The sequence below is a fragment of the Antechinus flavipes genome, chromosome 2, assembly GCF_016432865.1.
Source record: "Antechinus flavipes isolate AdamAnt ecotype Samford, QLD, Australia chromosome 2, AdamAnt_v2, whole genome shotgun sequence".
Classification (NCBI taxonomy): Eukaryota; Metazoa; Chordata; class Mammalia; order Dasyuromorphia; family Dasyuridae; genus Antechinus; species Antechinus flavipes.
In genome coordinates, this window is record NC_067399.1 from 320,472,752 (window position 1) to 320,496,865 (window position 24,114).

At 36.1% G+C, this 24,114-nt stretch overlaps 1 protein-coding gene across 4 annotated transcripts in view; it reads left to right on the forward strand.

Moving 5' to 3' along the window:
- The window catches only part of NUMB (NUMB endocytic adaptor protein), a 174,158-nt gene extending 150,088 nt beyond the window's left edge, over positions 1 to 24,070 (forward strand). For 2 of the 4 annotated variants that reach the window (XM_051977648.1, XM_051977649.1), the window contains 7 exons: positions 4,370 to 4,444; positions 9,793 to 9,933; positions 15,208 to 15,412; positions 16,746 to 17,039; positions 18,779 to 18,925; positions 20,689 to 20,835; positions 21,714 to 24,070. In XM_051977648.1, coding sequence (XP_051833608.1) covers positions 4,370 to 4,444; positions 9,793 to 9,933; positions 15,208 to 15,412; positions 16,746 to 17,039; positions 18,779 to 18,925; positions 20,689 to 20,835; positions 21,714 to 22,402 — 1,698 coding nt within the window. In that variant the 3' untranslated portion in view covers positions 22,403 to 24,070. The remainder of the gene's footprint in view (positions 1 to 4,369; positions 4,445 to 9,792; positions 9,934 to 15,207; positions 15,413 to 16,745; positions 17,040 to 18,778; positions 18,926 to 20,688; positions 20,836 to 21,713) is intronic. The other 2 variants (XM_051977650.1, XM_051977651.1) reach the window with 1 other exon arrangement.
- The last annotated feature ends 44 nt before the right edge of the window (positions 24,071 to 24,114 follow it).

Below are 24,114 nucleotides of genomic sequence, written 5' to 3' on the forward strand. Positions count from 1 at the left end.
ATGATAAATCTGCCCATCTCATTCTTGCCTTTTTATCATGAATTCAATCTTCACTATAGAATAAGGATGCTCTCTTTTCTGCTTTCTGGATTAGGGATACTTCCTTGTAGATTTCAGTCAATATGAAGTTGGTGAACAACTATTCCTACATTAGAAAATGTTTTTTCCAGATAGGTTCTCATCCCTTTCTGTATGTGTTAGGGGGAAAAAACAAAACAAATTCTGAGTTGAAAAGCTTTCCCTTCCACTTTGTCTCATAGGCTACAATCATCTCTCTGCTCTGCAGATGATCTGCAGCTATGGTTTCCTAACATATCATAACTGTTCCACATAGTTTGATGTTGTGCCCTGTGTTTATAAGGCTTTTTTCTTTAATGTCTGCTCTATTAGTTTGTAGTTGCGCCCATTTTAGGGCAGTAATGCCCAGGGTGTTCTGTTATTCTGTGTATACATTCAATTGAAGCTGTGGCTTCTTTACTGATTTTGAATGAATGCCAGTACTTAGTTGGTAGTTTAAGTAATCATATAATTTCAGACTCATAAATGACAGTAAATGTCATCTAAGGCCCTTCTCTCTATTTTATGTACCAGATAGCTTGTAGATAAACTGATCAAGAAAAATAATTGAATGACTCTATTCAAATAAGTAACAGACTCAAGGTTTGAAAGAACCTTTGAGTTCATCCAGTCCATCCCAACTGAGTTTTTTCATATATCCTGACAAATAATCATCCAAATTCTATTTGAAGAATTCTAGTGAAAAGCAACCCATTACCTGTTATGAGAGCTCCATTACACTTGTGGGCAGTTTTGATTGTTACAAAAGCCCATTTTGCTTGTGGGGAGTTTAAAGCTACTTCTCTCTGACTTCTACTCATTCACCTAGTTCTTCTCTCTGGGACCTAAAAGGAAAAAAAGTTGATTCCTCTTCTACATGATATGCCCTTTAAAAATTCGAAGCAGCCTATTATGTCTTCTCTAAATTAGTCTCTTGGCTAAACTTCTTCACTTTTCCATAGTTCTCCAATTCCTACATAATTCTAATCATACCAGGCTATCACTATCCTGATGAAATGTGCCTGCCAGAACTAAGGAAGATACTCTAGCTACATGATGTGATCAGGGCCACATCCATTGTTTGAGAGCCTCTTTTCTCTCTTAATAATTCAGCCAAGAACTACATTGACTTTTGACTTCTGTGTCACATTGTAGACTCATATAGTCCATGGGCCTCTTTAGCAGAAACTGAAGTCATTGTGTCTTCCCTATCCTATTCTTTATTCCTATTAAATTTAATCTTTGTTTTCTTATTTTAACCTGTGGTCTTTTAAAATATCCTCACACTTATCATTCAGTATGTTTGCTGTCCTATCTGAAAACCTCGATACAAATCATTTGCACTGCCATTTATTAGCTGTGCAATCATGAATGAGACAGTTCATCTTGCTTTGAATGCAATTTTTTCATCTGTAATATGTGGTAATCATATTCATGCAGCCTACCTCACATGATTGTTATGAGGAAAATACTTTGTAAAATTTTAAAAAGTACTAAGTGTGAGCAGTGACTATAGTTACACGTAGAATACATCTCAGATGTCTTCACCAGTTTATATTATTATTTAAAAGAGGAAAAGAACTAGAAGCTAGCCAGTCTACCTATGAGTCTTCTAGTTTTTTTTTTTTAATTTAAACTTTTTGAAGCCTGGGATTAATTTACTACATACAATTCCCCCTCTGAATTTGGCCAGTAATTCTTTGCTCTCACTATTTTGTATTCCTTTCTGACATCCATATTAAAACCAACTTTTATTCTGTTCATAGCATTACCAATGAATTTCTCATATATTGAGGACATTTTATTTGTGGATCATACATTACTTTTCTTCATTTAATTCTAAATATGCAATTTTTACTGATTGGGTAATTTATAATAAATCCAATACTTGCTTCCACTTAGTCCAGTGTCAGATTATTTAAACAGTCATTTGATTGCTATTTCTAAGCAAACAGTACTGTTGGCTAAGGTAGAAAACAATTTAAAAGCCAAACATCAAAACATTTGGGAAGAAAAAGGAGTGAAAAATTAAAATTCACAGCAGACTGAATTCCATTTCCTGTAATTGACCCACAGGTTGACTGGATAGCTTGACAAGTGAAGTTTGGTGATTTAAATTCTAAATGAAAGCAAGGACTTTCCATTCCATAGAAACCATATTTTTCAGAATGATTTACTATGTTTTATAAGTCTCTGTTCTCTCTTGATTTTATTCATTTTAGTGATTACTCAGCTTTGTTGTCATTGTTAAAATAGAAAGTGTTGAAACAGTAGTGTTAAAATAATTCTTAATGTCACATCTACAATTCTGCTGCTGCATTTTTTTCTTACCAATAACTAGAGTGTCAAGTGTTCTTTAAAAAAATATGCTTATACCATTAAGTATTTTCAAACTCTCCATTTTAAATAAAAAACTGTTGTATTTGTCCTTTGACACTTCTAGATCTTCTGGTCTTCTGACTTTAACCCAACTCCTGTATTGTTCACTTTTAGAAAAGCCTTGCTCTTAATGGCTATGACATTTTTGTGATATGCCACAAATTATAAGGAGCATATATAAGTGGATAGTATGCTGGCCTGGCCCTCAAGGAAGATTCACCTTTCTAATTCAAATTTGGCCTTGGACATTTACTAGCTGTGTGTCTCTGGGCAAGTCACTTAACTCTGTTTACCTCTGTTTCATCATCTGTAAAATGAACTAGAAAAGGAAATAGCAAACTACTCTGGTATCTTTGCCAAGAAAACCCCAATTGGGGCCATAGAGAATCAGACATGATTGAAAAACAAATTTTAAAATTAATGTTTTAGTGTTTGAAGAAGTGATTTAGCTTGAAATGGATTGAAGATTGTGGCTTTGATGCATTGCTTATGAGTTACAATATTTAGGAATCATTGATTGGTAAGCTAGTTCAGAGCTTGAAGATAAAACCCAGTGAATTTGAATATGATCAGAAATCCTGTTTGCCCAAAACAACCCAGACAAGAATGGAACTGTAGGACAAAAATACCTACCTCGTTGAGGTAGCAGTTACTTTGCAGACCATAGTGACGGAAAGAGAATTTAACATTTAAGAACAAGACTGAACAAGAAAAATTCCATGAAATTGTTGGGATATTAACAACCCTTTTGTGTTAATACAAAAAGCCTTTTATTGACAAAGAAATGTAACAATGGAAAACAAATGATTAATGTAATTTCAGAAAAAACATATGTTGCCCGTAAAATAAGTACCATTTTTGAGATAACCTAGTAATGACACAAAAGAGTATATTTAAGGCTATATCCCCATATATTCAGGGAAACCTCAGATTGTTATCCGAGTAGAGACTGGTTTTGTGTCACTTTATTCTCTTAAGAGAGTGCAGTTTAGTTGTTTTAAGATTTCTTTTCTTGTTCTTGTCCTTGTGACAGAATTCTGCTATGAAGTTGATGTATTCCATTTCTAGTCATCATTTTATATTTTGTTTGTACAACCCTTTAAAGCAGATAGGACAAAAAGCTATGAAAACGACATTGTAAACTCTCCCATTGCCTTTCAGAGAAATCAAATGCCAGTCTAACATTTCTCCTAGCAAAAAATTTAAATTCTTATTGTGTTAGATATATTTCCAATAACTGTTTTCAAGTGATCTTCTTGAACCTCTAGTTGTCAATACCCATTTGATTTCTCAATTAGAAAGGGATAAATATTTCTGCGCTCATCTTCAAAAAAGTAATCGTTAGATTTTTTTGCTGATTAAAATGAAAAGGTTGACCTGGTTGTCCCTTCTAGCATTAAATCCATGATGCTGTGATTCTGCCACACACACTGGGGGCATTAGGGGTTGTGGGACTGGTCAGAACCCAAATTTAAAGCTGTTATGTTATTACCTTTATCTTTTAAGTGCATTTTTAGAAGCTACTTGTGGTGTAACTCCTTATGTATTTAATGTGTATCTTACTCTTGTTTTTTTCTTGGTTGATGTTTGGAAATGGGTGAAGAATCTAACCTTGAGTTCTTTGCCCTTGACTGAATGTGATAACCTGGTTTTGATTCCACCTATATCCTCCCCTCTTTACTTAATTTCATATTATTGTTTTGCATTGTGTTTCTAAATTACTGGCTTTGGCTTGGTTTTCCCTGAATGTTTTTGCAGTCTGGTTTGAGTATCTGGCTTTGGGCATCCCTCCTGAACTTCGACTCCATCTGCACTTATTGTTGTGGTTCTTGGAAAGCACAGCTGGTTTTTTTTTTTTTTCCCCTCAGGAAGGTGACACTATTTGTTAATATTTTATATGTGTATGTGTTTTTCTCTTGTCTTCTCTTGAAAGACTGGAAAAAAGGCCGTGAAAGCAGTCCTGTGGGTTTCAGCAGATGGACTCCGAGTTGTGGATGAAAAAACTAAGGTTAGATTTGTCCAAACTTAATTGTAATCATTTGTGTATTGTGTGTTTTTCCCTAGTGATCAGGTCTAATTTCATTAAGCTGTTGTAGTCACTGTACATCCTTTCGCTGTGTCCAAAGTGCAGCCCTCTGAGGAACTTTCAGCATTCATAAAGCCAATTTAGTTACTCGTTACCCCCTTAAAAAGGAAATTTTCTCAGCAGTACACTTCTGGATCGTTTCACATGACAGAGCATGTTTGTTCTGTCCAACATTAACATTTAATGTTAAAATCTGGGTCTTTTTTTATTCCTATGTATAACAAAGCTGCTATCTACCAGATACTGGAATTGTGAATTTTTTTTACTTGTATTATGACTAACCCATGTCTGAACCTGCTTGTCTTTCCTCCTGAATAGTATATTTTGAAAAGTGATGTTTAAATTGATTAACCTGCTTTTTTGCCAGACATTTCTATTAAGACAAATCTCACAAACCTGGAAATTGGTTTATTTTGTAAACATTTATTTGGATCCCATAAAGTAGATAAGTACCCTGAGCAGCATTCAGTAAATGGGAGAAAGCATTCCCACAGGATTGGTTTTAACCTTGACATTATGTGGTTATGTTGAAGTCTAGATTTGGGGTACCTATATGAGATTAGGATTTAGTTAAGGTCTAGTGGCAGGTTTGGGGTACAGGGAGTCAAGCAAAGCTCCCCTGCAACCCCCTTGGATTCAGCGCAAGAATAACGGTGGTAAATGGGGTCTAGTGGTGGCATGAGTTCCCAATAAAAGCATTTATTGGTCCAGAGAGCAATCTAGATTGATTTTTAAAAGAGGTTTATTATTAGGTGAAGATGGAGATAAGGAGGGCACTGGACAAAGGGTCCAGTGGACAAAGGGTCCTCACATGGCTACCATGTTTGGAATCTCTGCAAAGAGGGGTTCCCAGCGGGGCCTTTTTATAATAGGAGACTTAGCTCGAGGGGCTTTTGGGTATAGCCTCAAAGTTGGCTCAGATCCGGGTGGGGCTGGGACAGGTCCGGATCTTCTATTGGAATTCAAAGGGACCAGGATTTGTGAGTCAAAGGGTAATTACATGCACTAGGAGGAGATGGGAATCTAGAAACTAATCTTTCCCACATCAGTTATAGGTATGGAGAGTAGAAAAGTTAGAATTTCTGCATTAAGGGCAGAATTGTTAACAAAGATACAGGTAATTTTGAATAAAAGTCTCCTAAGAAATGGTCAAAGGTCAGAAATTTCTTAAACATGATCTCTTCAATTAATTAAACCAAGAAATTACTTTTGCTCTGGAAGAAATGAAAAGCTTATTAGATAAAGACTGGCTTCTTTTAACCACATGGCTTTAATGTGTCCAGTTTGGTTGATTATTTAAAACTTTTACAACAAAAATTGCAGTAATTGAGTCACTTTTTAAGAGCTTGACTCTTTCTCCCCCATACCAAAACTAAAAGTTTAGAGTAGTCATAGAGATATATAGTTGTTTGCATTAGCAATCATTTTGTTTAGATTTTAGTAAGATTATGGGTGTTTTTTCTTTGTGCCATCCTGCAGGAGCACTGACTCTTTGGAGTGGTACAATACATCGCTTTACAGTTGGGGATGTGATGCTGCTCCCTGGTGGTCCAATACAACATTACCAATAGTTTTGCTCAAGACGATATACCCAGTGATTTTGGCAATGTCTGTTCCAAAAGAAATAACTATTTTCACAAGTCACAAGACCATATCTCATTTAAGTAATGAATGGACATGATTCTAGACCTCACATATTTCTTTCAAGGTGTCTTTCCTTGAAGTACATTTTTTTTGGAAGCCATTTGGTAATGTATTCCTTATAGAATTCAGTAATATTAGAATATAGATATTCATATATAGAATATATAATTCATAAAATTCAAGTTCCTAAGAAAGAGAAAAGGGGAAAAGGGATCTGAAGTACAATGCTCATCAGCAAGACAGATTGCTCAAAGCATAAGACAACTATGGAAAGAACACTAAACTTTACAATTCAACCTGAATCTGAATCATACTTCATCCTCTGCCAGTGTGATCTTGGAGAAGTCACTAAAACTTTAAGCGGGCTGGATCTCGAAGGTCCCCTCCACTTCTAAATTTGTGATCCAAGCTTTGCCACCAAACCCAAGAATCAATCCTGGGCAGGAAGATTCCATCCAACAAATGGATGGAATGATGCCTGAGTGCAAACTTAAGTAAACTAAAACTATAAAAGATAAGAAAGGTAACTGACCAATCAACAAGAATTTAAATGCCATATGCAAGTGGACTTGAAGCCAGGAAGACATGGCTTCAAAGTCCTATCCCTGACTGTAATCTTGTGTAAGTTGCTTAAGTTCTGAGTTCTAGCCTAAGTAAATCTTTGAGTATAAATTGAGAAGATGCCAACCTGCATTGCTAGAGGGAATTTCCTTACCCAAGTATTTCCCACGGCACAGATCTAAACCTGACTTTAGCTATGCTCCAGGTCCTGAAACTCAGAACTAGGGGTTACAAAGACAAAAATGAAATGGTTCTTGCTCTCAAATTGCCTGTACTCTCTTGGGGGGCAGAGAAAATAAGTTCACAAATAAATATACACATAATAAATACAAGGTAATAGTAGCAGAAACTAGAGGCACTAGGGGAAGGTTTCATGTGGAAAAGTAGCTTTTTGGGGACAGTTTGAAAGAAATAATGGATTCTAAAAAGTGGTATAGTGAGTGCATTCTAGGCATGGGGGCCTGACTAACTGGTGCAAAAGCCTGGTCATAAGAGATGAACTATCCAGTTTGAGGAACTGCAAAACTTAGACATAGTTGTCTATAGAGAGCAGTAGAGGAACTCATTGATGGAGAGGAGCTGAAGATGGGGATGGAGTCAAAGTAAAAATGATTATGAACTCAAACAGCTTAGAGAAGATGAGGAACCAAAGGAACATACAGAAGAATTGCTTTTGGCAAGAAGAAATTTCATTTCTTAATTAGAGAGACTGGAATAAAGGAGAAGAGAATGGCAGATGAAAAAGCATTTCAGAATGTAGACAAAGACAGAAAGGAAAGTCCTAGTAAATGATGTCTTATATTATCAGTAAAGTATAAGGAAGCATAGTCTTTCCTTAAGAGTTTAGTTAAGATCATGTAGGAAGCTTTAAGAGATACGAAGGTTTAGATAATCTTTGTGCAGAGTGGGATAGAGAATCAATCAAACAGGAAGGAGTATTATTAATAAAAGGGTTCTTTTTTTGAACTCTAATGGAGAAGTAGTTAATTTTTTTAAAAAAAAGTTTTTTGGCAGAGAAGGAAAAGTCCTGGAATATTACTTCCTCCTCTCTCCCCAAAGAATCCAAACAACTGTGGCCATATAATAATGAGTAAAGGTCCCATGTTGAAAAAGGGAGTTGCAAAATGGAAGGAAGATTGCCATTACAAACAATAATGCTTATCAAACCTAACTTTATTTAATCAGTTTCCTTAGACTATTCGTAGAAGGTTTTACAAAACCACTAACTACTGTTTCTGAAAAACATAAAGCAAACAGATAGAAGACTGGAAAAGAGCAAATATTATATTCTTCTGAAAGAGCAAAAAAGGATCTTTCAGCTCAACAATGGTACTTGGGGAAATGCTACCTCAAATCATCCAAATTAAGTAATATGCACTCACTAAAAGTAAGTGGCACCTATATGGTAAACAAGCAATCCCTGCCAAGCCAAGAATGAAATTCATTCGTTTCTATGAAATCTAGGAAGGAAGAGGAAAACATTATATAATATGCCCTTTTTTTTTCTATAGGAGGCAATTTTTATTACGCAATTAGAAAGATAATAGTTTAAACCATTTTAGTGATCCCTAGTTTTCTACAGGACATCTCTTGGGCCTCTTAAGTGTGTTATCAAAGCAGATGTTCTTTTGTCTTGTGTCTTTTATTCACCTTTCATTCTATTCTAGCAGTTAAAGTATTAAAATTCCAAATTATTAAAAAATAATTTTTTTCAAAAACCAGCATTTTAAAAACATTTCAGATTATACTGTCAGATGAAATATCTAATTAGAATATACCTCTTAAAATGAAATTAGTAGCTTAATATCAGTTCAGAACAGAGGTAGAGAAACATTTTCTGCCAAGGGCCATTTTCGTGGGCCATACAAAATTATCAACTGAGAGAACTCAAACAGTGGTTGTTGCACTCTTCTGCATTCTCTGCAGTTGCAAATGATTGTGCCTTATACAGCCCATGGGTCTGATTGGACATTCCTGACCCCTGGTTTAGAGGAATATAAACCCATGGAAATCATCACTTAACAAAAACTGGAGAAAAAGAAATTCAATTTACAGTCACTATAATTCAAATAACTGAGTAATAACCTACCAAGACAAGCACAAGTCTACATAAAGATAATTATAAAAAATAAACTTTAAGAGCAACAAAGGAGAATGAAATAATTGGAGATGAGTTGAATAACAAAAATCAGTCACATTCTAGATTGCCAAAAAATTGAAGCTCTTTTATAAATAAGATTAAGAAGCCATTCATTTTGCATATATTAGTTGAATTCTCTGATCCTTCTTTTTACTTTCCTTGAAGCAGTCAGCTGATTCAAATGACCTCTTGTAAATCTATAATTCTCCTTATTATGTGTGTTATATACACAAACTTCCAAAAATACAGTTTTAAAATATTACTAATAATAATAGCTTTAATAACTTAAAATTTCACTGAGACTTACTGGATATCCTATATTCTACATGTTTATAGCTATAAAAGTGTATAAAATACAGTTTTGAGATATCCAATCTTGGTCATGGACCATTTTGGCAGTGTGCTAAAGTATATGGGATGGACATCTCAGAATAATGCTTTTAAATGCATAAAATAAAATACACAAGATTGCAAAAGATTATATTGAAATGAAGATGTAATTTTTCCTCCATCTATATTCACGGAATCTCTGAAATCTATGCATAGACTTAAATTAAGAACCCTGATCTAGATAATAGAACTATGACCCATAAATGTTTACATTTTGTTTTTATATCATGATTATTTTAAAGTAATTAGTTTCATTTCTATAGATATTAAATATAAGCTCTATACAGGCACATGTGCACAAATTGGATAATGTTGCTGCTCACAAAAATTTCATAAAAATTCCTTCCTGTGATGCTCTTGTCCTAAATTTTATATGCCATAGAAAATGAATGCCTCCTTTCCTTTGATTAGATAGGTAGTAGATAGCCAGATTTCTAAGCATATACTTCTTTATCTCATGTTAGAGTAAGAGCATTTGAATTTAAGTATTCTAAAATTAATGAAACTTTTCTTTCCTTATGCTTCAATTTTCTAGGACCTCATAGTTGACCAGACAATAGAGAAAGTTTCTTTCTGTGCCCCAGACAGGAACTTTGACAGGGCTTTCTCTTATATTTGTCGTGATGGCACAACACGACGTTGGATTTGCCATTGCTTCATGGCTGTTAAAGACACGGTGAGTTGTGGCAGCTTGTTTTTTCATATGTCCAGAAAGTGGGTTTTGTCCAAATTTGGTTAGTCATGAATTTCCCTCCCAAAAACACAGGTAAGAAACTAGATGCTACATTAGCTACTAATGATAAAAGTGCCCAAAAAGAACTTCTTTCCTCCCATATGGTCAAGTTACTTTCACATAACCTAGCAACACATTCAGTAAAGTGATTGGTAGACATTCAGGATTTGTCTATGGTTACTGGAGATTAGCTAAAAACTCATGGTGCTTTACATCTCTTTTTCATTTGTGTCCTCTTTTTTTATATACTTTAAGTGGTTTTTTTTTTTTAAGAATTAAATATTTAATTTTCATTTCCAAAATCGCTTTACCTCCCCATCCCACACTGAGAAGTCAAGATAAATAAAATCCATTACAAATATGTATAGCATACAAACAAAAATTCCTGCATTAATCATGTCTGTATTCCTTCTTCCTCTACTCCTTCTTCCCAAAAAAAAAAAAGGCAAGAAAAGGAAAGAAATAGAAGAAAATATGCTATATAGTCTATACGACCTCAGGTCCTCAGTTCTCTTTCTGTAGGTGGTAACATACTCCTGAGACTATATGAATTGTTCTTTTGGTTTTGCTCACTTTGATTTATATCTGTTTATACAAATATTTTAATGTTTGGATTTTTTAAATTTTTTACTTTTATTTAACTTGCTGAACGATTGAACTCAAACTAAGAAGGAGTTCTTAAAAAAAAAAAAGTTAGTTTAGCGAGAGAAATTGCCTTCCTTTACTAACAGTTTTAGCCATAGACAGTAAGGTAGCTTCCGGAACCCAGTCTGGGAGGGAAAAATATTCTGTTCTTCTCAAACTGGCTTAGCTCAAAAGACATTAAGCCAACCCCAAGAATGGTATAGAGAGTAAACAGACAGAGGGACAACATGCTTTTTTTGTCATTTTAGACTTCAGAAAAACCTCAACATGTATTTGTTTATCATTTTGTCTATACTTTCAAAATCTTAAAAAGCTTCAGGGCTAGGATTATCTTACTTTAATTTTAGAACAGTTTGTACCTCAGAGTCTTTCAAAGTTTCTTTGATTTTCCTAAGAGGCTTTTTCTGCTTTTAAAACTTTGGACCTCCCACACACACTCTTTTGTATAAATAATAATTTGGCTGTATTCACATGAGATTTAATTTCCAGAATTCTTCAGTGATCTTTTGCTCTTTATTATTAGCTGGGTGATGGGCAGTTTGCTTGACTGTCAATATCCTAGGCAACTCTGAATCTATGTAAGTTACAAACAAGTTGCTCATCAGTGTTGGTTGATGGGGTTTCCAGTTTGGGAGCTTCCTACACTGATGGAACACCAGGTTCTGGCAAAAAAACTAATTTTATGTTATATCTTTGTAGCAGATGTATCATTTTGTTGAAGGACTAGAAGAAAACTTAATCAGATTCAGTTAGCTGATGAGCACTATAACTTCTTAGGGATAATAGGAGTTTTAGAGTGATAGTCATATAATGTCTAATATTATAAAATTCATTTAAATTTGTCATTGCTAGATGTGTTAAGTTGAGGAAAAAGCTGCCCACATCTATAATATATAGGTCTCTGGGTATGACCCTCTGCCCATAAACATTTTCCTCATTATTGCTGGTGCCTACGGTGATCCCATCTCTTCTACATATGAGCCAGTTAGCCTTGGATAGGTCAAGTGATATTTCTGAGCTTTTCTTTTCTTTTACAAAATGAGACAGTGGTTTCTGGAGAGCAATTTGGAACTATGCTCCAAGGGCATAAAAAAATCATAAGCAGACTGATTTTAGAAAGACCTGGAAAGATTTACATGAACTGATGCTGAGTGAAACAAACAAAACTAGGAAAACATTGTAGATAGCAATAATAAGATTGTTTAATGATCAATTATGATAGACTTGGTTCTTCTCAGTGGTTCAGTGATCTAAAGCTATCTTAATAAACTTTGAATGGAAAACACCATCCACATTCAGAGAGAGAACTGTGGAGACTGAATATAAATTAACACATATTATGTTCTCTTTTTTAATTATGTTTTTTTTCCTCGTGGTTTTTCCCTCTTGTTCAATTTTTTTCCTCCCAACATGATTCATAATGGAAATATGTGAAAAATGAATATATGTGTATGATCCCCCCCAAAAAAATTTTACATATAACTAGGAAAATAAAAGTTAAAAAAAAATGAAGGGCTGACTTTTAGGCCCCTTTCTTTTATGAAAATCACTTAACAGGAGATAGATCATGACATTCTATAATTAGAAAGTTCATAATTCACATTCTTCTAGGAGAAGGAATGCAGTAACTTGAATTCATAAAGTTGCATGTTGTTTATAAAAATTATAATCTTACTAAGTTACACAAAAATCTGTCTTGCTACTCGCAGCTGGGAGCTCTTTTGCTCCCAAACTCTATTCCATCCTCCTCATAACTTTTTGAGGTAAGAAGGATATTGGAAATTCTACCTTCTAGCCCAGAGAAGTTGGCAGCAGACTAAAATTAAATAGAACTTTGCCCTCCCACTTCTGCCTAACCCCCAGGTAGGCCAAAAAGCAGTTGAGTGATCAAAGCCCAGCATTCCCTGGCTTTTGTCTTGACATCTCACCCTATGGAAACTGTTAACAATGTTGTCATTGATATAATGAAGAGTCACATAGACTCTAATAGATAGCTAAAGAGGATCTCACAAATGAAACAACAGTAAAGAAAAAAGAAGAGACTGGTAAGCTTCTCTAACCACTCCATAAGCACACAAAAAGGAGGCTAAACGAGATAACACACCAAAAAACCAAACTCCACTAAGGGAGATAATTTTTGACTCATCAGATTCCCTAAAAACCATAATCAAGCAATTGTATATTATTGTTTTAATAAATCATAAAAGGAAAAAATACTTTGGATCAGAAGGCAAAGTTGAAAAAGAAAAAATTCAGTAATCACTTCACTGAAAACACCCAGAAATTTTATATTCATTTTCAGAGCTTCCATGTCAAAGAAAAAAATACCATAAGCAGCCAGAAATAAAGATTGCAGGTACCAAGAAACTGTAATCAGGACCACTCAAAACTTTGTGACAGTTACATCTTAAGAAAAGAAAATCTTGGACTATAGAATTTCAAAAAGCAGAAGAAAACTGCTTTTACAAACAAGAAATTTATTCAGAAATAAGTGAGCACAATTCCACAGTGAGAAAAAAATGGAGTCTTTAATTGACTGGGGGACTTTCAGGTGTTTCTAATGAAAAGTATAATTTTTAAACTGTAAACATGAATCAAGAGAAACCTTGAAAGAGTAATTTTGTGAATATCAGCTTCCATGAATTTAACAAGGATGCCCACTGTCAATGTTATTCTTTCATAGTTATAGAATATTTACAGTAACAATTAGACAAGAAAAAAAGTTGAGGAAATAAGCATTGTCAAAAAGAAAACAAACATCACTTTTGTAGGTAGACATGATGTTTTAGAAAACTAAAAGTTTAAATAAAAGTAATTTAATTAACTTTAGTAAAGTAACAGAATATAAAATACTATATCCACAAAAGAATTGTCAGTCTTTTTATATATTGCCAATAAAACTTAGCAGGCAGAGAGAACAAGAAATTCCTATCAAAGGTAAGATGTCTTACCAAAACATGTAGGAATTTTATGAATACAATTACAAAAAAGTCTTTAAAAACACGACAGATTATTGGAGAAAAATTGGTAGTATATGTTATGCCTTGCCAATATAATAAAATTATAATACTATCTATTCTAAGTTGTATCTTGATATGCACCTTATCAATTATACTTACAAAGGATAACTTTATGGTACTGAATAAATTTCTTGTTTGTAAAAGCAGTTTTCTTCTGCTTTTTGAAATTCTATAGTCAAAATTTCTTCAGCCTATTTTGCTCTAAGCTCCTTTTCTCAGTCTTAACTCCCTAGAAAAAGCCACCTATATTGCCTAACTCCACTTCCTCCCCGTCTCTCATTCCTCAATTTTTTGCAATCTGGCTTTTGACCTAGTCATTCACTTGAAACTATTTTCTTCAAAGTTACAAGTGATCTCTTAATTTAAAAATCCGATTATCTTTTTCCTCTCTTCTCATTTTTCTTGCCCTTTCTTACATTTGATACTTTTTTTTTCCCTTCATGTTCTATTTTTGTGACACTGATTTTTTTTTGGTTCTCCTACCTATCTGACCTCTCCTTAGTCTCCTTTAATGGCCTTTTTCTGCATCACAGTCTTTGTATGTTCTCCAGATTCAGATTTCTATCCTAGATTAACTTCACTTAAAAAATATAACCAGTCAAGAACAATCATTTGTTCTACTTATTCCACTTGAAGAATGCTATATAGAAACTTTAACATACCTTTATGATGCTTCCACAAAACCAACATTATAAAGGGAGAAATAATGTCCTAACCATTTAAAAGCTGTTGGTTTCCAATAAATGGATAAGTTAATAATGATCCCTTTATGTAAAGCTCACAAATTATTTTATTACAGTTCTTCACTTTAAAATAAACAATTAATAAAGCATAGTAAAAAATGAGAGGTAGTGTGTCCTGTTGACCAGACAGCAAGCCTAAGCGTCAAGAGCAAGTTGAACATAATAGATTGGCAGTTTCATGTGCAATCATCTTCTTTATTATACTATACAATGAAAATGCTTGTTTTATTCCATAAATTAAAAATTAATTAAAAAAAAAAACAGCAGCTTTATACTGGATTCAGGTCCTACCTCTTATACCTACTGGCTTTTTGGTCATTTAATCTCTCAGTGATCCATACAAACTCTTTTAAGTTTGCAGGCAAGGTATGGTAGGAAGTTTCCTCACTGGACTTCTTGCCAATGGATGATTTTTTCCCCAAAAAAGTTTATTTTTTTGTATCTGTATTTTTTAATAAGCCCCAGAAAAATTGTAGGAGAAGTAGTAGTATATAAAAAGAATTCCTATGGGCATGTATATTTGAATCCATTTTCAAATAAAATAGAGATTATTATTTCCTATACTTACTCAACTAAATTCTTATCAAAAAGAAAAATCCTTTTTTTTTTTAAAGGCAGGATCTGAGAGCTTCTGAGGTGATAGGAGACTTAAGTTTAGACTCCCTCATGTAAAGAAGTTTATTTGTGGCTCTTTAAAAGGGTTAGTTGGAGCTTTCAAGCCACTCCTTACTACCTTTTACAAAGTTTTGATTTGCTTTTTTAACTCTATTACAAAAATGTAATGCCAGCACACTCTTTCCTTTTTACAGGGAGAAAGATTGAGTCATGCAGTGGGTTGTGCTTTTGCAGCCTGCCTGGAACGGAAGCAGAAACGGGAGAAGGAGTGTGGTGTGACAGCCACTTTTGATGCCAGCAGGACCACATTTACCAGAGAAGGCTCTTTCCGTGTCACCACGGCTACTGAGCAAGCAGAAAGAGAGGAGATCATGAGGCAGATCCAGGACACAAAGAAAGGTATGGTCCCACTGTTGAGCATTATTCACAAGTGCACAAACTCGGGGAAATACTAGACAAGGTGTTGAGGAGAAATTGGTGGCTCTGTTTGACAGATTGATGTTGATACTGTTTGGAGAAAAACTTTTCTCTGTGTCCTTTATTAATTAATCATTTTAACTTGTTACCTAGATAGTAATGACATTAGCCAGAAAGAACACAGTTGCTATCCCTTGTATTTTAAGATGATATTTATGATGATGCTGATGATTAGCCCTGGCTAGAAAAGGAAATGCAATATACTAGCAGATAGACTTAGGAAATTATGGATTCAGGGCTTGTAGTAATACAGACTTTGTGCTCCCAGCATTTCTTTAAAACTCTAAGTAACATATAGATTATCCTGGCTCAGTGGGTAGGGAAAGCACTAAGCTTTGTCATTCAGCATGGAATTGCAGACTGAAGTTGTAGTTCTGCCACTTTCTGTATAACTTTAGGCAAATCTCTCTTTGTTTTCTCTCCTCTTGTCTGTAATAAGGGACCTAGGTGATCTCTGCAGTACAATAGTGCTCTAGGTCTCTTGAGCCACTGTTCTTGATGAGTAGAGGGAATTTCCATCTAACAGCTCCTCATCTCAGAGAAGTCACAGAAATATTTGTAGAAAGCTTTAACTCAGGAAACTTAAGATCTAGCCTCATTACTAGGGATTCAGAAAGTGTGGATTAATCATTTGTATATCAAACATAGAATAACATCACATCACACACTGTTAGTCACACACATTGGAAAGGAATTGTTCCAGTAATGAAGGACATAGTGGCGGTTCACAGCAGAACAACTTGACCTAAGCCTGTGAGGCTTAATCTCCCTTTGAGTCATCACTTTAGCTGCAGATAGTTATCAGTAGTAAGACTCCAGCTAGATATCCCTGCTATCACAGATGCAGTTTTGTGCAGATTTAATCAATAAACTCTCACTGAAACTGAACTTACTTGGAATTTTTGGATTTTTACCCCAGTGATTTTAAAATACCTTCATTGCCAGATTAGAGTTCTTTTTGGAAGCTTCTATGATAAAAATCCATGTTTAACTGCTTTTCTTCATGTCTGACTCACAGGCATGTTATAGTTGCTTATAAATCATAAAAATGGAATTACAAGATCTAAATTCCCTTCTAATTTTAAAATCCTGTGATCTTGAAATCTATTTTTAGTTTTGTGACATGATAAGATTTCTTTTTTGTGTGAGAAAGATAAGTCACACTGCTATACTTTAATAACATTTAGAGAATGAAGTTATCTTTGAAAGATTTTTAATTCCTTAGTTATGTGAACATTCCTTTTGCTTTCCCAAGCTGAAACAGATGTGAAGACTTCGGTGGCTTCATCAACACTCAACAACTCTGTCCCATCCCCATCTTCTCCTACCTCCCCAACTACTGATACCACTGCCTCCCTTGAGATGAATAATCCCCATGCTATCCCTCGACGTCATGCACCAATTGAACAGCTTGCCAGACAAGGTTCATTCCGAGGCTTTCCTGCCCTTAGTCAGAAGATGTCACCTTTCAAACGGCAGCTGTCCCTGCGCATCAATGAGTTGCCTTCCACTATGCAAAGGAAGACTGATTTCCCCATCAAAAATGCAGGTAAGATAGAATCTGCCTAGCTTTACAGCAGCGCTAATAATAGTCACTCATTTGATTTCTCAATTGTTTTCTGATTCTCTGCATTAATAAGGAGTTTCTGCCAGCCCTATCAGATTAGTTGCTTTGTGATTTTCCAATAAAAGAAATGGAGAGAAGGGGATTGTTTTTATTATTTTATTTCCCTTCCTATGGGGAGGTCTGGGAAGGGTGTGTCAGCCTCCTGCTAAAAAACAAGAATCTGTAGTTTCTTTTTTATGTTCCCATTTGGTAGTCAGTAAGGGTAGATTAAAAAGACTTGGGAAATAAGTACAGTTAAATAGACAGAGAAAATCAGATGGACTCCGATTTTGGTCCTTTTGATGTTCCTCCAAAGAGATGGAGGACTTAAGATTTCAATCTTTAAAACTCCTCATCAGGCATGGGGGGGGGAGGGGGGGGAGGGGCATGTATGTTGTTTATATATCCAAGCATCCATCCATTCCTCCATATCTCTTGACTTTTGCTCAGTTCCTGTAGTAGTATGATCTACATTGAGTCTTGAATTACCAGATCTAGTTCGTCTTTGATAGGTATTCTTCAAAAATCTGAGGCACTCTCTTCTTTCTCAGTCATTGTGCTTTTATTCCATTGTGATGTAGGGAAGCTTTCTTGTTCAAGATAATCCTCTTATGGTATGCAAAATAAAATTATACTACTACTGTTCTCTTTTGAAACCATCCTCTCTGTTGGGAGCTCCTAGGTATTCAAGATATCTCATTTACAATATCTAGTGGATGAGAGAAGGGATAGCTAGGGATGATTAGCCTCAATTCACTGACATTCAGGATAGTTCACTAATTTTAACAAAATCACAAGGATGGATTATAGAACCCAGATTAAGGGAGTCTCTGGGCTCCGCTCTCATCCTCAGATTATTAAACCTTGCTGTCTGTGAGCCCAGAAAGCCTTGACACAGTATACACTTATGGTAACCTTATTATATTGTTCCTGAACTGAGTTCGGAACACAGACCTATGAAGACAAAAGTAATTTCTAGATTTATCTATCCAGATTGGCCCAGGAAAAACACATCTCTCTTGGGAAATGAGAGAAAACAGGCATAGCATTTGGAGAGTTTATTAAAACCAGGTGAAATGTTGAGCTCATAATTCAGTTTCAATTGATCAAGGATGGACAGAAGCAGCTACACCCAAAGAAAGAACACTGGGCAATGAATATAAACTGCTTGCATTTTTGTTTTTCTTCCCAGGTTATTTATACCTTCTGAATCCAATTCTCCCTGTGCAACAAGAGAACTGTTCAGTTCTGCACACATATATTGTATCTAGGATATACTGTAACCTATTCAACATGTAAAGGACTGCTTGCCATCTGGGGGAGGGGGTGGAGGGAGGGAAGGGGAAAAATCGGAACAGAAGTGAGTGCAAGGGATAATGCTGTAAAAAATTACCCTGGCATGGGTTCTATCAATAAAAAGTTATTAAAAAATAAATGAAATAAAAAATAAATAAAAAAAAATGTTGAGCTCAGGTGTATTACTCTTTCCTGTCAGAATAAATGTGTTCAAAGATATTTTCAGAATTATGCTTCTTGTGCATAGTGTTAACACTCTCTTTGGGGATGACGGATTACAGCTTTCTCCTCCAATGAGTAATTAATGTTAGTTCACCCTTGTGTTGATGATGGTGTGTTTTAGTATTACTCATCTTTCCAATCTTGAATAATTCTCTGATTTCTAGTGCCAGAAGTAGAAGGGGAAGCAGAGAGCATCAGTTCCTTGTGCTCACAGATCACTAATGCCTTCAGCACACCCGAAGACCCTTTCTCATCTGCCCCCATGACCAAACCAGTGACAGTGGTGGCGCCCCAGTCCCCTGCCTTTCAAGGTTGGTCTTCTCTTATGCTTAGCAGTTGGAACTTAGCACTCTCTCTCTTCTTTCTAGCTGCATGTTGGCGATCTGAGCTTTCTGAAGACCAGTTAATTCAGTCAATTTCCTCCTGCTGTTTGAAAAGCATCTTGTGCTTTGTGGCTTGCTTCACTCTTTCTGCAGTTTGAGTTTCTCATTTTGCGTGTATATCCTCTGTAATGTCTGTCATCACATCCCCTAAATTAAGGCTTCTTAAAGTTTTTCCATCCCTTTTTTGCCCATGAAATTTATATATATATATATATATATATATATATATATAAATAAAACAGGCATACAAATCAAACATTTACAGACAATCATAATTTCTCCACTCCCATATTCAGTTATAGACTCCATGTAGGATCACAAACCACAGTTTAAGAAGTTAGGTGGCTTAAATGACCTATATATTCCTTGCCTAAAAGTTTCATCTGCTTTTTGACTATTGAGTATGTAATATCTCAATACATAGTGGCTTTATAGCTTATTTACATCCCATGAATTTCTAATAAGTTACAAAATCAGGACTGTTTCTGATTATATACTTGTCTAAGTGGATATTAATCTGGGCACTAACCCACTAGGAGAAATATTTGAATACAATCTGCCTCTTTCAGAAAGAGGCTTATAGAAGATGCCTCTAATTTTCTACTTTGAGTTATTTTGTCTTTTGTGACTAGTGATCAAAATAATAATAATAATACACTAACTTTAAAGTTTAACTTTGGTTCCTAGAGATACCAAATTGCCCCTTGATTTTTAATTACTGGACAAAGAAATGAATCTTTATAATTTACATTACAATTTTTAAAGCTAGCAGTAGAATTTGCTGTCATTATTGCCTCTTTATGTCCTTTGAGAAATAGTCTGAAAAGATTTAATTTAGAAATCTAACTTGTACATTAGACCAAATCTTTCAAAACAGTTCACAATATAATAATTACCCCTTTCATATATTTATTTATTTTTGTATTTCTGTATTTAAAATACAGACAAGAGAAGTTCCCCTTAAAGTTATATTTGCTTTAATTGATACAAAGGAACATGTGGTTGTAATCACATGGAAAAAGCCAAATGGTAACACTCCCCAATTTCTTCATACTGAGATATAGGAAGAACATTTGAATCATTACCTGGAAGGAAAGGAGCAAAGGTTGGGAGAGTTTTTTCCTACTGTGGAAAATAAGGAAGGAGTAAGAACTTGTACATATGAAAACTTCCAAAGAGAAAGAAAAAGCTTCAACATTACTAGAAGAAAAATCATAGTCTTAAATTAGAATGGACTAGGCCTGTGGAACATGATGGTCCATGAGTAAATGAAAGAGCTTACCAAGTTCTTAACTTATAGTTATATATGTATATATCTATGCACACATAGATACATGTAGGATTATATGATATAGAGCCTGAACAGAATTAAAAAAAATAGGAACTAATTGGTCTTTGTGGAAAGTGGTACTAGAAAGAAACAATGTCTCTAATCCGTTGTTTTCCAAAAAACTATAATTAGAATGGGAACATTTTGATGGTCCTTAGACTGATTTTGCTAAGCTTAATAGAGGAGTAGTATTTCATCTGATGTGTGCAGCCTTTGCCAAAATTACTAACAAAAAAAAGCTTTTCAGTCTTGTGTCCACTTGTTATGCAAATACTGCATGTTGGCCTAATTGTACCTGCCCTTAGTCATCTGCACATTTTGCATGAATTAACTCCATTGATGTTGTCTGCTCCCATTTTAGCTAATGGCATTGACCCTGCCTTCCATGTGTTTGCTGCTAAGCCAGCCCAAACTGCTCTAGCACCCACAGCATTACCTGTTCGTGAAACCAACCCTTGGGCCCATGCCCCTCCTGCTGCTAACAAGGAAGTTGCAGCTACACATCCGGGTAAGGCAGACACAGATGTTGGTGAGGATCCGGGGATCAGCCGTATGATCCTGGACCAAGACCAACCATGTACTTAGATGGGAAAGGGGAAGCATAACTTTAAAAAAGTTTCTCTTCTTGGAAATAATCTGATCTGAAGATGATGTGATACCAAAGAAGAAAGCAAGAGCTTTGATATTTTTGTGAGAGCGATGGTCTGATGAACTTCTGACTGAGGAGCCTGAAAGAAAATTTGTCACCAGGACACTCCTCCCTCCCAAACAACAAAACCAGCAACTAGTAAGGGATCCCTAGTAAGTTGTGGAAATATGTTCAAAGGCATCAGGACATTAAGCCATTTTTCTTTATTTATTGAGAAATCTAGAACAAATTGTTGTTTGTCCTTCATTCTCTAAGAGGACCATGACATCAGGATGGGGATGCCATGATGTGCAAGTGAATTGAAGTGAGAGTGCAGTGTGCAAAGTCACCAGCCTCACCCTCTCTTCCAGAACCATCTGGGTCCAGTGGCAAAATGTAGATCAGGATGACTGGACATGTCCCAGGATGCCATAGGAGCCCTTAGCCTTTTTTTCAATCTTAAAGAATCTACCTTGGTTCATTAGGTTATTTTCAAACTTGTTTTTGTACTGAGGATGAACTGTGGTCACTGGGGATCTTTGTCAGGTTTTGGACCTTTGGGCTTGTTGACTCAGAGGCTGTTCTGACAATCCATTTTAATGCATTTTCTTTCATCCCTCCATAAAAGCTTCACATTCAACGACACAAATGTCTAAGGATTTTTTCTACAATATTGACTGTTAAAATAACCCTGGTTATCATAAGAGAGAGAGAGAATAAACAGAATCAATTAACATTTCTGATTGTTTTATTTACAGGCACAGAGTGGGGCCCTTCATCTGGAGCGGCCTCGCCAGGGATCTTCCAAGCCGGTCATCGGCGCACACCTTCAGAAGCTGACCGATGGTTGGATGAGGTGTCCAAGACGGTGCGAGCCCAGCAGCCCCAGGCGCCAGCCGCCCCCCTGCAGCCGCCTCTCTCCCAGGCTCCCGCCTTCCAGGGAAGTGCTTTCGCTGGCTCTCCGCCCGTGCCAGTGGGCGTGGTGCCTCCCATGCAGCCGGCCTTCGTCCCTGCCCAGACCTACCCTGTAGCCAACGGGATGTCCTACCCCTCCTCAAGCGTGCCTGTGGTCGGCATCACACCCTCACAGATGGTGGCCCACGTGTTCGGCACCGCGGGCCACACTCAGGCGAGTCTCCCCCACCAGTCGCCTGGCTTGGCCAAGCAGCAGACATTCCCTCAGTATGAGCTGAGCAGCGCTGCAGCCAGCCCTTTCTTCAAGGCCTCTGCCCAGCACCTCAACGGCTCTGCTGCTTTCAATGGGGTAGACAGTAGCAAGTTGGCCTCAGGGGACAAGCCCTTGGAAGCTTCTGCTCCCACTGACCCTGTGGATCCTTTTGAAGCTCAGTGGGCTGCATTAGAAGGCAAGTCCAAACAACGCACTAACCCATCACCAACTAATCCTTTCTCCAGTGACTTACAGAAGACATTTGAGATTGAACTTTAAGCAGTCCTTTTGGCTCGTGCGTACGGTCTGTCTTTTAGGTGAGGGAAGCGGGTTAAATGAGCAAAGGGGACTTTCTTTTTCTGATTAGCACACTTTTTGGTAATCCCAAAGGCCCTCTGGGCCACAGTGCAGGAAAGAATGATTTTTAAGAAAATTGCTTTTTAAAAATCCCTACAGATGGCCTTGCCCTGCAATTAGGGTAAAAGAGTCATAGAAATGTGCCCCTCCCCTGCCTTTCTTCCTCTACAGCCCACGTATCCTGGAGAAACAAAGTGGCTGAAGAGAAGGAGCAGAAAACTGAAGCCCATTTGCAGGATGCAGAATATGATGGAAAATAATTGAGATCTACCTTTGTTTTTCAGTACATCTGCTTGCTCCCCCTAGAGGAGAGAAGGAGCAACAGCAGCAGAATGTGCTGCCTGCCAGGATTAAGGAGTAGGGGGAAGAAGCATCACTAGCCCAGCAAAAGCTATCTTTTTGGGGGAGAAAGGTGAACTTCCACCTTAAGTAACAATGGATATTATATAAATATATATAAATATATTACAAAAAAAGCCAAAATTTTTATTTTTATGCATTTAGAATATTTTAAATAGTTCAATATTAAAAAGTCGTAAGAGTTGTAAGTAATCTTGCCAAAGGGAAAGGAAGGTTAGCTGTAAGAAATTGTATATAAGATTGATTTATCATTGATTCCTATATAAAGTAACCAGAAAAAAAGAGGTTAGAGGGTATGACGAAGGGGATTCCTAATTTGTTCTATAGCATACCTTGTAAGTAGCACATTGCAACCACAATCATGAGTCGTGACCAATAAAGTTCCTAGGTGGTAGTATTCAATAAAGACAATGAAAGAGCAGTATTGTCCTGGCTTTCAAATTACTGCAAAATTCTATTGGATCTAAATTACATATAAATTACATACACACATGTATATGTATAGACATGTATGTTATACCCATATACATGTATACATATATACACAAATATAGTCTGTATTTTCTATATTGATGCTCTTTCCTTGTGTTGATCCTTCCCAATTTTGACTCTCCCAGGCCAGTTACAGAGTCAACCACACGACAGTGTGGCTGGGGCCTTGTTTTAGCAGGTGGGCCTCTGACCTCAGCTGTACTTGCTGGTTTTCTTCTCCATCTTTGATGAATATTTGGGGAAGTGAGAGATCCTGCTTCCTTTAGCTTTTCATGGTTTTTAGTTTGGTTTTCCCTTATCTGTTTGGATTATTGAAAAACTCATCAGCTATACCTGGTGGACCCCTGGTAACACAAAATCCCATCTCATTTAATTTTACTTTTAAACGTTGGCCTTACAATCAAATGTAAGTTACACAGACACACACACACACACACACACACACACACACACACATATATATATATTTGTACTGATGACAGTTTATAATCTGATTTAACAGAAATAAATGTTGGTGGTAAGAAGCTGTTGCCAGTGGGATTGTTCTTTCCCCATTTCTGCTCTAACAATGTCTATCTGTTCTTCTTCTGTTTTCTTTTCTGGATGATTATGTCCCGAACCTTGCAAAATCCATAAACTCTCATGTTGCTGTGGGGAAAAAAATGTTTTACTGGGTACCGTTTATATATCCACTATTTGTTTTGATTCATAACTAAGTAAACATGGGCCAGTCCTAGATCTCTCTCTCATTGGAATTTTCATTCAGAAATTAAACTCTTTCA